This window comes from Epinephelus moara, chromosome 20 (assembly GCF_006386435.1).
Source record: "Epinephelus moara isolate mb chromosome 20, YSFRI_EMoa_1.0, whole genome shotgun sequence".
Lineage (NCBI taxonomy): Eukaryota > Metazoa > Chordata > Actinopteri > Perciformes > Serranidae > Epinephelus > Epinephelus moara.
This window is the reverse complement of record NC_065525.1, coordinates 10,237,688-10,252,205: the sequence shown is the minus strand read 5'-3', so window position 1 is coordinate 10,252,205 and position 14,518 is coordinate 10,237,688. Positions and strand designations below refer to the sequence as shown.

The 14,518-nt window shown below is 40.2% G+C and overlaps 1 protein-coding gene across 1 annotated transcript; it reads left to right on the top strand.

Moving 5' to 3' along the window:
- The first annotated feature begins 648 nt into the window (after nucleotides 1–648).
- On the top strand, nucleotides 649–11,729 carry b3gnt9 (UDP-GlcNAc:betaGal beta-1,3-N-acetylglucosaminyltransferase 9). Its single transcript, XM_050073673.1, has 7 exons — nucleotides 649–874; nucleotides 1,698–2,080; nucleotides 2,218–2,337; nucleotides 4,589–4,981; nucleotides 8,154–8,395; nucleotides 8,490–8,745; nucleotides 8,837–11,729. Exons 2-7 carry the CDS (start codon nucleotides 1,973–1,975, stop codon nucleotides 9,179–9,181), a joined length of 1,464 nt encoding a protein of 487 aa, XP_049929630.1. The 5' UTR covers nucleotides 649–874; nucleotides 1,698–1,972; the 3' UTR covers nucleotides 9,182–11,729.
- The last annotated feature ends 2,789 nt before the right edge of the window (nucleotides 11,730–14,518 follow it).

The following is a 14,518-nucleotide window of genomic DNA, read 5'->3' as shown; positions in this document are numbered from 1 at the left end:
TTATTTATTAGTCCATTTTTTTTCCTTTACAATCCTCCCCAGTTGCTGTGTTGGCATCTGGCTTCAAGTCGCTCCGCTCCACTTTGAGTCACGTGGTCAGCCTAAAGGATGAAGATGCTGCGTTCAGGTGCTCCTTTTTAGCTCCTTCCCCTGACTACTGGCTCATACATTCTGATGTATTCGAGTAACTTACTTTGGATTTGACAGACTGATGTGGGAAAAAAAGAATAACAATAGGTATTGTGATTAGTTTATAAGGCCAACAGGCTAATTGTTGAATACACACCATTTTTATCATGTATATCAAAATTATGGTCTTTATTATGAATTGCATTTCCCACTATTCAAAGCTGTATTCATTACTCCCAAATAGAGACACACTCATAATTACAGTGTTGGTTGTGTGTAACAATTATTGTCACTTTTCTGATCTTTTTACAAAGACGTTTAACCTAAAACTGACAGCAAGCAGTGCTAGTTGATTCCGGAATAGCTGACCCTACATGAAGAAAAATCATTCATTTAATTATTATTTTCAATGTCTTTATAATTCCCTACACTTCATCGTTGACTGTGCATATTGGGATATTTCCCACAGCACTTGAATGCAACCTTACCATACCCTTCCAGGCGCAGCGCCAGGTAACTCGTTCTAACCTTCTTCACCGACACACTCACACCGAAACGCACACATACACACTCCTGACTACATCATCTGGACCGCTCTCCTCTCCTCTCATTGGATCGTAGTTCTTGGAAACTTTGAAGATCAGTTTGCTTCGTGTGTCGGTGCGCAGATTGCAGCTTGTGTTGCAGTTTTCGGACATCCACGGCACAGATGTTTTCAGTTTGACCTCCTCCTCCGTCACGTCTGGTAAGTTTGAATGACTTGCAGTAATCCGGGAACATTTCATAACTATTGTGGTTATAAAACCAGGCAGGCTTGTTGCTGTTGGTAGTGTGAAACATGCAGAATATGTTTGATCAGAACTGGTACTTCTCGTGTAAATTGCGCGAGAGGTTTGTGACGCTATTGGCCATGCATGTGTGGAATTTGTGGTCTCTGACAGAGACGAATAGCTGTGATTAAACAGTATAACACGGCGTTATTTAGGGATGTCTGCAGATGAGATGTATGTTGGGACACAGTGTTCTTTGAAAGAGTTGGTACCCTCACTCACTTACATAAGACGCAGACACTCCCCCTTCTGAACTGAGAATCCATGGGAATCTAAAGACAGTTATAACATCTTGGACCATTTTGAATTCATTATATTTTTTGTCATTTAATGGATACTACTCTGAGGTCATGTTCAGCTGGTCAGACTTGCTATTCAGCCACATTTTGACAAAGGTGCCAGGACATCTTGTAACCTCCAAATGACCAACCATGCTACTAAGAAGTAAGTAAGCATCTTGATTTAAAAAAGGAGGAAAAAGTAGGTGAATGGTTGTACCTATCGGCCTCTAAAGTGGGTATTTGCTTTTTGCCACAGGAACATATTTAAAGGAGAATCTGCTGAATTGATTTATGCCACAAAGCCAGATTAGTTCATAGTGTTGGATAAGACGAGAGAGGGTTTCACAATCAGAGCGTTGACTTCCAGAATAGTTTATCCTTCTTAGAAAAGCAAACAGATGGAGAAAGGGACACGTAACAATATGATCATTATGGATTCTTTGTTGTTGCTCTTTAGGATGTCCCCGCCCATTGGTGCCTGAGAAGAAGGGGAGGATGGAGGCAGACACGATGGACGTGCATCCAGTGATATGAGTTTCTGCAGACAAACTGTAAAGTTTGAGGTGATATTTAGCAATGCAGCAGATAGGAGGAAGGAAAATCACGACATCTCTTCATCAAATTCTGCAGAGTAACCTGCAAATCCAGATCTGCTCCGTATCAGTCTCCACTACTGGCCCCTTTCCTTTACGTTCCTGTCCAATACTTACCTGACGTCAGTGTCTCCACAAGATGCTGAGAAAGATGGTGACACTGAGGAGGATCCTCCATGTGAAGGGAGATGTGATGTGCACAATGCTGCTGCTGGCGCTGTTCTGTCTGCTGCTCTATGCCCGCCAGGTGAGGATGGAACCTATCACAGCATATTAAAAAGCAGATCAAGATTTTTGTAAAATTTTTAACTAGACAATACAACCTTCTCCCTATCGAAACGTACCTAGTCTTTAAAATCACGTGTCCACCACCCATGTTTCCAGGTGGTGATCTCCTCTGGGTGGGACAAGCCTATGTGGAAGCTGGAAGTCCATGGCTCTACCAGCTCTAGCAGGACCTTGCTGGGTGCCAGCAGGGCCAAAGTAGGCCAGGAGTCTTCAGGGGTATGACCCGATCTGATTCAAGTTATGAATGTGTGTATGATATCAGGAGTGCGATATGCAATGACGTTGTTGAATATAGAGATGATGATATGATGGGCGATAAATGAGCAAATTTTGAAGTGAACAGTTTAAATGTTTTTTCTGCTCTAGGTTTGCACTGCTAACACAGACCCCAGACAATGAATAGCCAATGCACACTGAATTTTTTAAAAAAAAGAAAGAAAATGCAATGAATTTGATAGCTTTTCAATGTAGTGAGTCCCCCGGGACCCACAGGTGGTTATTTTATGGATTAGCCCTAGACTTTCTATGGGTAATTTAAATAAGTTACTCTATACATTTAATGGCTCAACATTTTGAGAAATATGCTTTATCTCTGTCATTCTTAGAAGACCTTTTTACTTAGTCAGACTATGAACAAAACAGGAAATAACAACAACATAACTGGTCTTGCGCAAGATGGCTGACAATATTTCTTCAACAGGGCACGTTCTGTAAACTTTAAAACATCATCAGATCCAGTAGCACAGTCACATCATCACAATTTAGCATTATCAAGGGAAAAAAAACGTGGCACATCCCCTGAATGGTAAAGCCCCATAGTCACTGACATGAGTGAATACAGCATCTGCTATTGCAGCTGACGTTGCAACGTAAGACAACAGGAATGTCTGCAGCGACATCCTACAGATTAGTGAATTTGGGTGTATTTTATGAACCTTAAAATAAAAGGTTATTGTGTCCTGGCGGTCCACTCAGGACCTGAGTGCTGCCCTGCAACCTTTACCGGGAAACAGCAGCACACTGAGCTTCAAAGAGCCGGGGATGAGAACAGATGGGCGTGCAGACAAGTGTCAGATCTGTGCAGAGCAACAGAACAATTATACCAACACATCATGGACAGTATGATGACAACATCCAAAACAAGCTTCACTCTCAGCGGAGAAACACTTTCAAAACTAGATGGCCTAAAGTCACTCAATGCCACGGTTTCAACACGATTTGCATGGGACATGTAAATATACTATTTATCGCAGTTCAAGCAGTCTTTGTGATACTTATATTGTGCATGTTGATAACGGGATAAAGATAATTTTTTTTTTTATATATATATATATTATACATCCCCAGCTTGTTTGCATGTATCAGAATCAAGTTATCATCATAATAGCCCTGTCACAATAACTACTTTGTTGTACGCTATCTTGTCCCAGAAAAAACTGGGATAAACAGTATTATTGTCATTTTGAAACTATTACGCCACTGATAGCGTAGCATAATAATAGCATAATAATGCACATACACGCTTTCAAAGAGCAATAGACTTTTATATGCTCAACACTCAAAACAAGCTTATTTCAGAATGTATTAAGGGAGCATTAAAAAATAAAGCTGCATGATTACATGCATCAAAAGGCTGTGCTGTGTGAAAGGCGGTGCTTGTAGCGACAGACCCATAGAGATTTATTACCAACGCTGCAGTTCCCTTTAGCTCTGCAGAGGTTTCTAGCATCTCCCAGCTCATTGTTTAGGTTTTACAGTCAGCAGCTTTAATGTTTGGGTCAGTGTCATTGCTCTCATCAGTGTCATGTCCAGCAGCAGCAGCAGCAGCAGGCAGTTGTGTTCAGTGAACAAGCTCTGATATAGCCAGTGTGCACTGCCAGCCCAGCACCAAACAGGCAGACAGAGTAAGTGAAGAGTCTTGCAAAAGTTGATTGCTGTCAGAAAAAAAACAGTTGCAGTCGCAGGTGAAGGCGGTGAGGACGAGGACTGAGTGTGCTTTGCTGATTTGAAGTTGCTGCAAGAAGGTCATCATTTGTTAGACTCATCCTCAATTATAAGAATAGGGAAGTCGCCATAAGGACGTGATACTCTTTGTGCTCACAGGGAGACAGCATTGAGTGCGGAGACAGTTTCACATATTGTCTACTACTGAGATAAAACTCATAACCAAGCACTGAGCTGTATACACTTTATGAATATTCAAGTGCATCAGTGTATGTACACACAGTGTGTTTGTATTTATGTATGCATGAATGTCCTTCTGCACTGACCAACAAAGGGTCCAACACATTTTTTAAAGCATGAAGCAGTACAAACAGATATTATGATGGTATCTGTAAGATTATTTTGTAGTGTCATTTCAGCTTTCATGCTACTTTTGCACATAAAACTTTATTATATGTTAATTAAGATGACATTTTCTTACTATAATAAATGTCATCTGTCTCACATCATTTCTCCTAAATAGAAAATCCCACCCAGTCCTTCAGTGCCACAGCTTCCTTCCTGCAAGGTCCAGTCCAAGTCCAAACCTCCTCAGTCCAAGTCCAAACCTCCTCAGTCCAAGTCCAAACCTCAGGTCAAATCAAAGGGGAAACCCAAGTCGCGACGGAAAAATGCTGTGCCGACTAAGGCAGCTGGCAAGCAGCTGCCCACGATGCCACCATTTGACTTTGAGGGCTATCTGAGAGAAAAGGACAACAGAAACTTCAAGCTGCTCATCGACCAGCCAGATAAATGTAACACTGGAGGAGCAGAAGAAGAAGGAGGTGGAGGAGGAGGAGGAAGTGAAGGGTCTACTACTGCTCCCTACATGCTCATTGCAGTGAAATCCATCCCTGCAGATTTTGATAAACGTCAGGTAAAATATGCCATGTTGTATGTAGGCCTTTGCCAGAAAATTATGTGTCACTTTTATTTAAAAAAAAAAAAAGAAAGAAAGAAAGAAAGAAAGAAAATTGCTGTAAATCAATGCATAAATTAGGCTTTATTTGAGGGGAGATAATATGAATAGTGAGCATTTAAAGTTCAATGCTCAGTTGCACTGAGCACAAGTGGGACAGAGTTAACAAGTAGCCTGTGAACACAGTGGAGCATTTAGCAGCTAAAGTGCCAGATGCTTCCTTTAGGAGTTGGTGGAGACCAAAAGTGGATCTAAAAAGGAAGTAAATATTTGACGGACAGTAAATTTGTCAGATGGACATAAACATGTCTCCAAATGAATGCTGACATTGCTTTGTGTCTGCTCGATATGTAAATAAGCATGCCACAATAACTAGCCTACTTTTGTATGACGGTATATTGTCCCAGAAATAATTGCGATAAACAATATTATTGATATGATGGAGAAAGAGCAACTACGTTTTCATTCTTAAGAGTATTTCAGACATTGGAATTGGAAAATGAAAAAGTACCTTATTTTTAAAGAGTTTTAAAGCTACACTGTGTCATCTTTGAAGTGTTTTTAAACCGGAGAATCGTAGGCTAGCACCCAAGTCTTATACTGGCTGGGGAAATCCTGCTGTTTATTCTGGCGTCATGTTGGCTAAAATGCAAGTGGCATGTTATTTAAACAAACACAATATCGAGGTCAGCAAAATTATTGAGTTCATATCCAGAGTTGGGTATACTTTGATTACTTTTTGCAGTAACAGGTAATCTAACGCGTTAGTTTGCTGTTTGAGTTATCAGATACTTGAGTACATTTTCAAACAAGACATCAGTTACTTCCGTTACTTTTAGAACGCTGGTCCTTCAGCTCCGAAACAGCAACGACTGTCTTTTGGTTCTAATAACGGAGATAACGTTAAACCTATCAGTCTGAAAGAAGTAATGAAGCTTGTGGCTAAGTTAGCTACGTGGTAGAAGAAATGTTGCCGTTGTCTACGGTGGAGTCTAAAAAAAGGTGGAGGAGGACTCGCTGACAGACAGGTCAGACTCAGGACTTGTATTATGCCTGGTACACACTACACAACTTTTCTGCCCGTTCTGAAAGTCGCTATGTCACATTACACGATTGTGGAGTCATAAAATCGTGCCGCGACTTGGCCAACAGACATGACACACTACACGATGGTACTCACCAATTATCCCCGGTTGTCTTTCATGACGTGTGTGATGTCATCAGGTTATTCTTGTCCTATTTTTATTACTTTTACTATTATTTCAGTCACTGTGTCTGTTCATGTGCCAGCCGACATGTTGTTGTAGTCACCTAAAAGCGCCAGCAGGTGGCAGGAGCTTCATTTGAAGCACCGTACATAAAAATTCAAGCTACTGTATCTTCCACAACCAAGTTCCTACAAATGTTTCAGAATAAAAGCCTATTTAGAAAATGGAGGGATTCTCTCAGCCGAGGTTATAAGGGGCTTTTAATTTCAAACAAGTGTTGAGTTTGAAATGACGATGCGATATGTTAACTTTACAAAGACAAGGGAGCGGATAAAAAGTAAATATATAAACACACAGAGGGATTAATAAATAAAGGACCGTCTATAATGTAGTTTGTTTCAAATGAAGCTGGGAGCCTCTGCAGTTGTGGTTAATAAAAGCCCCGCCGCTATTTGTTAATGTTATTACTTTATGTCCGACCGTGAGGATGTAACATTGTTTGCTAGCTTGATGCTAATGACAGTAACGTTAACTCAGCGGGTTAACAAAGTGCCTCTGCTGTTTCACACCATCATTTCCCCCTTTTACTCTGTGTGGTAACATCCCTAGAGGAAATATTAAAAACGCTGGGGTGTTGTTGTCATACAGTTGTCTACGGCAGCAGATCGTTCTGTGTTTCTACTGGTCAAAGTGACGGCTGTGATGGGAGAATTGGATCTCAGTGAAGGGCAAGTGGTCCATAACTTTAATTTTGGAGACAAAAAAAATGTAGGCTTAGCGCCCTGTGGTCCATTGCCCAATAGGAAATGTAGAATACTCAAAAGTAATTTAAAAGTGCTTGAGTTACTTTTCTCAGGGAGTAACGTTGGAAGTACTTTTAAAGTAATTGAGTTACTTTACTCAGGGAGTAACGCAGTAAAGTAACTGGTTACTTTAAAAAAAAGTAATGCAGTAAAGCACTTTGATTACTTTTAAAGTAACCTTTACCCAACTCTGGTCAAGTCCATATATTATACGATTAAAGTAATTACATAATTATCATGACAGACCTGTATGTACAGTAAAACTTCAATTAATAGCCTGGGCTTTTATTTGCGTCAGTCACTGAACTCAACAGGAAGGCGTCTGTATGGGTCGGGCCTTTAATACCTTTCAAACAAAACTCTTGCTCAGCAAAGATGGGAAATATAATCAAATTGTTTATTAAACCATTATTAATATTACCTCTCTAAAATAAGACTTTGAATAACATATCAATTATGAATCATTCATTTGATCTTGCTCTGACCGACAGCGCGTCAAGAGGGAGAATTACAAAACTCGTGTTACGATACTTGGCATACCAAGACAACACTTTTTTTTGTTTCACTTATTTACCATGCTGGTAAATCAAAATCAATAACTGTATTCTTTGGTGCTCATGTTTTCAGTAAACCAAACAAACTAACAATTGACTTTTGGAAAATCCAACGTTTACCAAGGTAACGATGTGTCCATATTGACAAAAGTTTAGAATACAGTGGGAAAAAAACAGCTATCTAACATTAGCTCAGATGGGTAGCCAACAACCTGGTGGGCTTTAAGAGGTTTTATACATCCGAAGAACTTCTATAAAAATGAACTGCTTGGCAACCAGACCTGGCATCTAATTGAGACCAGCATTTGTTTGTCTAAATGTGTAGCCACATTCGGCTTGTAAACGGGACTCTGTGTTTAATTGGGACTCGGCTTTTAATTTTCTTTACACAGTAAATAAGTTATTGTTTGCTATCTCATTCCCCTGATGTTGGTGAAACAAATAGTTAATACAAATTTAACATTATATTTAATTGTGGGCAATTTATTTAATTTCAATTTAATTTCAATTTATTTTTCAACAAAAAAAAAAAAAAATCTTTCTCTCTGCACTAAATTCTTTTTAGGTGGTACGTCGGACCTGGGGTAAAGAGGGACTTTTCCAAAATGGTGTGTCCATCCGCACTGTTTTCCTGCTGGGGGTTCCCAGGAATCGGACTGCTCTGCCTCTGTGGGATCGGCTCCTGACCTACGAGAGTCAAACCTTTAGGGACATCCTGCTCTGGGACTTTGAAGACACCTTCTTCAACCTGACGCTAAAGGAGACACACTTTCTGGAATGGGTTAACAGCAGCTGTCCTCATGTCAAGTCAGTGTTTATAAGCCTAAATCAGGGTGTGATCTGATTCTCAGCCTTTTGTGAGTCATGTCTGATGCTTTTGCGATTATCTCTTCTTATACAGATTCATCTTCAAGGGTGATGCTGATGTGTATGTTAATGTGGAGAATATATTGGAGATGCTACAAGGCCAGAAACCAGACAAGGATCTGTTTGTTGGCGATATTATTATCCATGCTAAACCCATTCGCCGGCGCAGTTCCAAATACTATGTGCCAGAGTTTGTTTATGGAGGGGGTCTGTACCCAAATTACGCTGGAGGAGGAGGGTTTGTCATGTCGGGACATACAGCTCGGAGACTTAGCTCTGCCTGTCAACAGGTACTTCAAATTTGGACCAGTCTGATATTTAGGTGTCTATTTTTATAATTCTTTGATCTACAATGTTTTTTTTTATTTTTTTAAATTCCAGGTGGAGCTGTTCCCCATTGATGATGTCTTTCTGGGAATGTGCCTCCAGCTGATTGGTGTCAAACCATCACGCCACCAGGGCTTTCGGACCTTCGGAATTCCCCGACCGTCTGCAGCGCCCCACCTTCAGACGTTTGATCCCTGTTTTTACAGGGAACTCATGGTTGTTCACAGCCTCAGTGTTCCTCAGATCTGGCTTATGTGGAACCTCCTGCATGACCCCAAACTGACCTGTCACAACAGGACCAGCCCGACATCCTGGCCCTTTAAGTGGAAGGATAAGGTGGGAGAAATGGGGGGAGAAGAGACAGACTATGGTGAGAAGCAGGTGTTTGTCACGCACTAGTGACTCCCTGCAGGACCAAGTGAGATCTGCAAGAGCCCTAGCGAGGATAAAATGCTTATAAAGTAGGATCTGTGGCTGACTTGAAAAGCTTGTGATGTGTTCAAAAGCGCAGTTGAGTCATGAGACTTTATCCAAGCTGGCAGATTATCTTTGGGGAAATGAATTGGCAAAGGCCTAAAGTGCTTCAGATTTTTCAGTCAGGAAGCCCAAAGAGAATTTAGGCTTTTCCCATCCAAGCCCATCTGTGTGTTCATACAGTGATTGTGAACAATCGTGCAGCCAGGCCTTGATTTGCAAAGAAGATTGTGATAAGACTTTTGAATGTGTAATCTTGAGAATGTATTGTGTTCCAGTTGTTTACACAGAGACACAACAGGATCCACAAGGACAACATGAAGACATGTGGTTAGCTGGTTTAACCCTAGCTGAGCGTAAATGCATCTGTGTTTCTGAGACATTGGCACAGTTTTTCACATTTGGTAAGATACAATTCTTGAAGCCTTCCATCCTTTATCAAAACTTTAAACACAAAACCAAATCTTCAAACTACATCTGCAAAACCTGACTCCTCCATCAAAATCATTTTTTCCCCACAAAGCCATTTGATCTGTGCTCAAAATCAAAAATGTTTTCAGGTCATGCACACAGCAATTCAGTATAATTACTACTGAGCAGTCAATACACACTACATCAACACAATGGTCAGGGCATGTGGCTAAAGAAAAAAAAACTTTTTATTGTTTATAATAAACACATTTTGCTGTTTTAGAATGTATATTGACAGCTTAATACAGAACATATTGTATACTGCAAGTACTACAAGTATGAGGGATTCATTCTGCCTTAGACTCACCTGTTTGTGCTGGGTCAGGCCAAAGGACTTCGTCTACATCACAGGCAACATTCTCCCTTGCCAGGAAATGGGGGAAAACCCCTTCAGTGTGCCGGATCCAGTTTTGACAAGACTCAACAACGGTGTCACCACAGGCCAAGTCCATTGCCTGTAGAAGATTATCCCTGGTATAGGGGTTTTGGTCGTAGTCCTTGCATTGCCATACGGAGAAAAACTCCTCTACTGTGTTGAAGAAAGGGGAGTTGGCTGCAAGGCAAACATTTATGAATGGCTGGTTGATGTAGAACCACTTACATATCTGGACAGCATTGTGAAAGCTGACATTAGCCTAAACCATGGCGTAGACGGGATGACCATCGACATCCTGAAGATCACCAAGATATGCCAGTGAAGGTGGAGAAACCCATGGTTACATATGGCTGCACAAAGGGTCAAGTTGCCACCACACTGGCCGGACTCCTCCACAATGGCACATTAGCCAGTTATGTTTCTGCCTCTCCTTCTTCTCCTGTTCACATTGAACCTAGCTTCACCCAGAAAAAATGTATTCATGTGGCTTCTCTGTGGGATCCAATTCAAACACTCAAAATAGAGCTGAAAAAAGGTTTGTAAATGATTGACTGCAAAACAGCACATAGTTGCAACACAGTGCAATTTGACAGTAGTTGGATAATATTGTACTGCAAGCACTGGCAATGAGAGAGTACACTTACTCGCGCATACTGAAACAAGCATGAACAATTTTAAGTACAACTAGCTGTGTTTTAGTTGTGTTTACCATTTTGCAACACAAGTTCATCACAGTGCAAAATGTGTTTCAGCCAGTAAGAAATGTGGTCAGAGTTTTGCCAAGAGAGTGAATGATTCCATAAATGGGTTTAGCGCACTGAGCATTTGGTTCAGAGAATGAGGTTTAGTGTTTTAACAACTGTGAAAATCTAATATACTGACTCACATCAGACTGTGGGGACAGCCAGGACTGGTGATGGCTGTGTTCACTCTGTGAGTGGAAAGACAGTTGAGACTTTCTGTGATCTCACTGTGAATCGCTAGCAGAGATGTTCCTCACTTCCTTGTGCTGGATAGAGGCACAAATGGACAGGCGCATTATCTGTTCCCTGGAGGAACAACAAATGAAGCCTAAATGGAAACCAGCTGCACAGTGGGAGCCAGCTGGGACCATAGCACACACACACATACACAGGCAGACACAAAACCTCTGCTGAATGTTTGTGGAAAAGCCTGAGGAATCGCGTATGTGTCGTTTCATGAGAACACTATCATTACAATAATTATAATGATCTGATTTGCTTTGTATAATTCTGTTTTTCAATAAAACTCTTTATATCTTCAGCCTCATCTGTTTTCAAAATGTGCAGTGTTACTGCTTGTCAACAGCAAGATGTTTATAGACCTAGACAGCTGTGTGGCTCCGTGCAACGTTGGTGTGTCCACCACTTTGATCCAGACAGAAATACATATGTAAACAGTTTGGATTGCCATGAAACTCAGTACAGACTTTCATGGTGCTGGGACGGTACATGTTAATGACTTTGATGATTTTCTGACTTTTCCTGTAGCGTGATAATGAGGTGTGGTTTTGAGTGAAATGTTTTGAAAACTATTGGATGGATATTGCCAGTAAACTTGGTACATATTCATGTTTCCCTCAGAATAAACTGTAAGAACTGTCGTGATCACCTGACTTTTCATTTTGTGCCTTCATTGGGTAAAAAATTTAACTTGTCCTACACCTTGGTTTATGATTACATACAAAACTAATAAAATTTGATTTTTGATTTTTCACTCTATTTAACTTATAACATTTTTTTTTAATCAACTGCTAATTTGATTGAATGTATAGTGGCCCTAAGGGTCAAAACATTAAAGAAAATATGGCATTTCAGAAAACAACATTTCACAATACACAACAGCTCCTAATGAGGCAGAGTCCCTTCTGTGGACCACCAACAAATTGTGCTTTGAAATATATGTTTGTCAATTTAAAAGATAATTTTGCAAGTCAAGTAAGTCAGTTTGCTGTAAAACTGTTTAAGTACAGGCCTGAAAATGTGTTATTAGAAAGATCACATAAGTGTGAGTCAGTGATGTCAAAGCTTTCTCTCTCACTGAAGCTATGATACCTGTGTGTTTCCTATCGGGATGGCCAGAGGCCAAGGGCTTCATATGTCGGGCAGTGAATCATCAGGTTAATATTGTCTGACCATGTAATGCTTTCACTGTGGAAACATGGGCAAACTCCTCCTTCTGGGAAACATATCCTCCAGCCAAGAAAATTTTGACTAAAATGAATAAACAGTGTGTCAGTTTAATTTGGGTAACCACCAAGGAAGTTACGAAACGTGAGTTATATTTGAAAACAAGTAACATGGGTGGCTGGGTGCTGTAGAGTTTAGGATCAAACTAAAAATAGCCTATGTTAACAATGTCTCTGCAGCCATCTCCGGGAATGTCTGGGTCTGAGATCGCTCCCTGTGGACAAAAAAGTAGAGGAAGAGCCAGACATGGTTCTGATTATGAATATATATGGAGGTTACGGGCTACCCGGGACATAGGTATAAAAATGTAACTGCTAATAACAGCACTGAGGTGGTAAAAAATATGTTTTAAAAACAGACCAAAGACTAGGAGATGAGACACAAAGACACCTTTTATGCTGCAGAGCACAAGAGCTTTGGTTCATATTGAAAGGTCTTGGTAGGAAGTTCAATCTTTGTTACAATGCTCTCATGTAGACACTGCTTGAAGAAGAGATACCTCCTAAACATAAAGATCTGTCCCAACTTATTATCAGTTTTGTATGTTTTAACCTGTAGAGATCAGATGTGCCATGGTGACACAACCAACCGTCACAGACAGCAGCAACACATTTAACATGGACTACAAGTAATTTCTTTTTTAACACTTTATTATATTACTTAACACTTTATAGGGTGTGCTATGCCATTGTTCCAACAGACCAAAGTTCCTGTGCCCCATTAATCCAAAAATTGTCCCATTTCCTTAACAGCTCATTATTCCAAAAACAAACACTTATTTCACCGAAGTCCCATTTCTCCAAAAAAATACACACTCCTTGTTGTTAGTTTCAGTTCCCCAGCTGAGTTTGAAGCCCCAAGTCCTGGGTGTTTTTCATCAACCTGCACAAAAGTTGCTGGAAAAGCCACCAAGAGCGGGTATTTGAGCCAAAACATGATCAATTCCTAACCATGACTTGGTGTTTTTTTGTGCCTAAACCTAACCACACATTCATTACAGTGTTGTTGACAAATGTAATGTATCCATGGTTTCAGAGAAAAATTGTTTTGGGCATAAGGGGATGTCGGAGAAACAGGCTTTTGGTCCAGTGGGATATCTCTTGGACTAACGGGTCTTCAGAATTTTGGGCTGTGGGAACAGTGGGCAGTCCCCCTTTATAGTAGGCTGTTGCCTTGGACTGGTTTTTGATCCCACATGTGACTGTATTTCATGTGTATGTCACTCCCTTTTGTGAAATATTGAGATTCAATGAAAATTCCTTTTTTTTTTTTTTTTTTTTGTTAAATTGAAAAGTAAACTCCCATCATATAATTGTACTGTGACTGCGCAGAGATCTGATTGTTGTTATCATCTGTAATGTCAACATGTCTTGTTGTCTATTCCAAGTACTTGGACTGAGAGGGGAAAGAAATCTTTTTTTTTGTTTACCTCTGGGTTGTAATGATGGCCTACAGCTTCCCTGATCCCTTTATTCATGTAGTTAAATGTCTGTATGTGAAGTCCAGTGTCTGTGTAAATGTAAACAGTGTTTTAACTGAGCCCTTTGAGGTCGAGAGAGGGGTCAAACAGGGCTGCCCTCTTAGTGCTGCTTTGTACATTTTGGCCATAAGCCCTTTAATTAAAATAATCAACTCTGAAAGTTTAATCTCTGGTACATGTGTGGGTCATCTGCCCAAGTTTACAGCAATTGCTTACGCTGATGACATCACTGTTATTATAAAAAAATCTGTTAGAAATTAATGTGTTAACTAATCATTTAAATCTGTATGAACTAGCATCTGGTGCTAAGTTGAATCATAGTAAAACAGAGGGAGTTTGGATCAGAGAGGATCTGAGTTTGACCTTATGCAATAGAGAATGTAGTGAAAGATATTGGGAGAAAAAACTGATTGAAATCGAAGAAGAATTAAAAAAACTGGGAGAGAAAATGCACTAATTATAAAACTAGAGTCAACGTCATTAAAACTTTCATCCTGTCCAAACTCCTCTTCCTGGCTAACATCTTTCCTCCATCAGAGAAAATGATTATGAAATTAAACAGTGTGTTAATCTAGTGTGGGGTACAACCAGAGAGGTCACTAAAAGAGAAATAATGTTTAAAGGTAAGGAATATGGGGGTTTGGGGGCTGTAGACCTGGGCATTAAATTAAAGGTCGCTTTTGTTAGAAATGTATCTGCTGCATTCCTCAGAAATGCTCTCTGGA

Bases quoted from the DNA above. Each gene is read 5' to 3' on its own strand.
- b3gnt9 (XM_050073673.1), top strand. From the start codon at position 1,973: ATGCTGAGAAAGATGGTGACACTGAGGAGGATCCTCCATGTGAAGGGA. The intron at 4,982-8,153 runs GTAAAATATGCC...AATTCTTTTTAG, and splicing joins CAGATTTTGATAAACGTCAG to GTGGTACGTCGGACCTGGGG. The intron at 8,396-8,489 runs GTCAGTGTTTAT...CTTCTTATACAG, and splicing joins AGCAGCTGTCCTCATGTCAA to ATTCATCTTCAAGGGTGATG.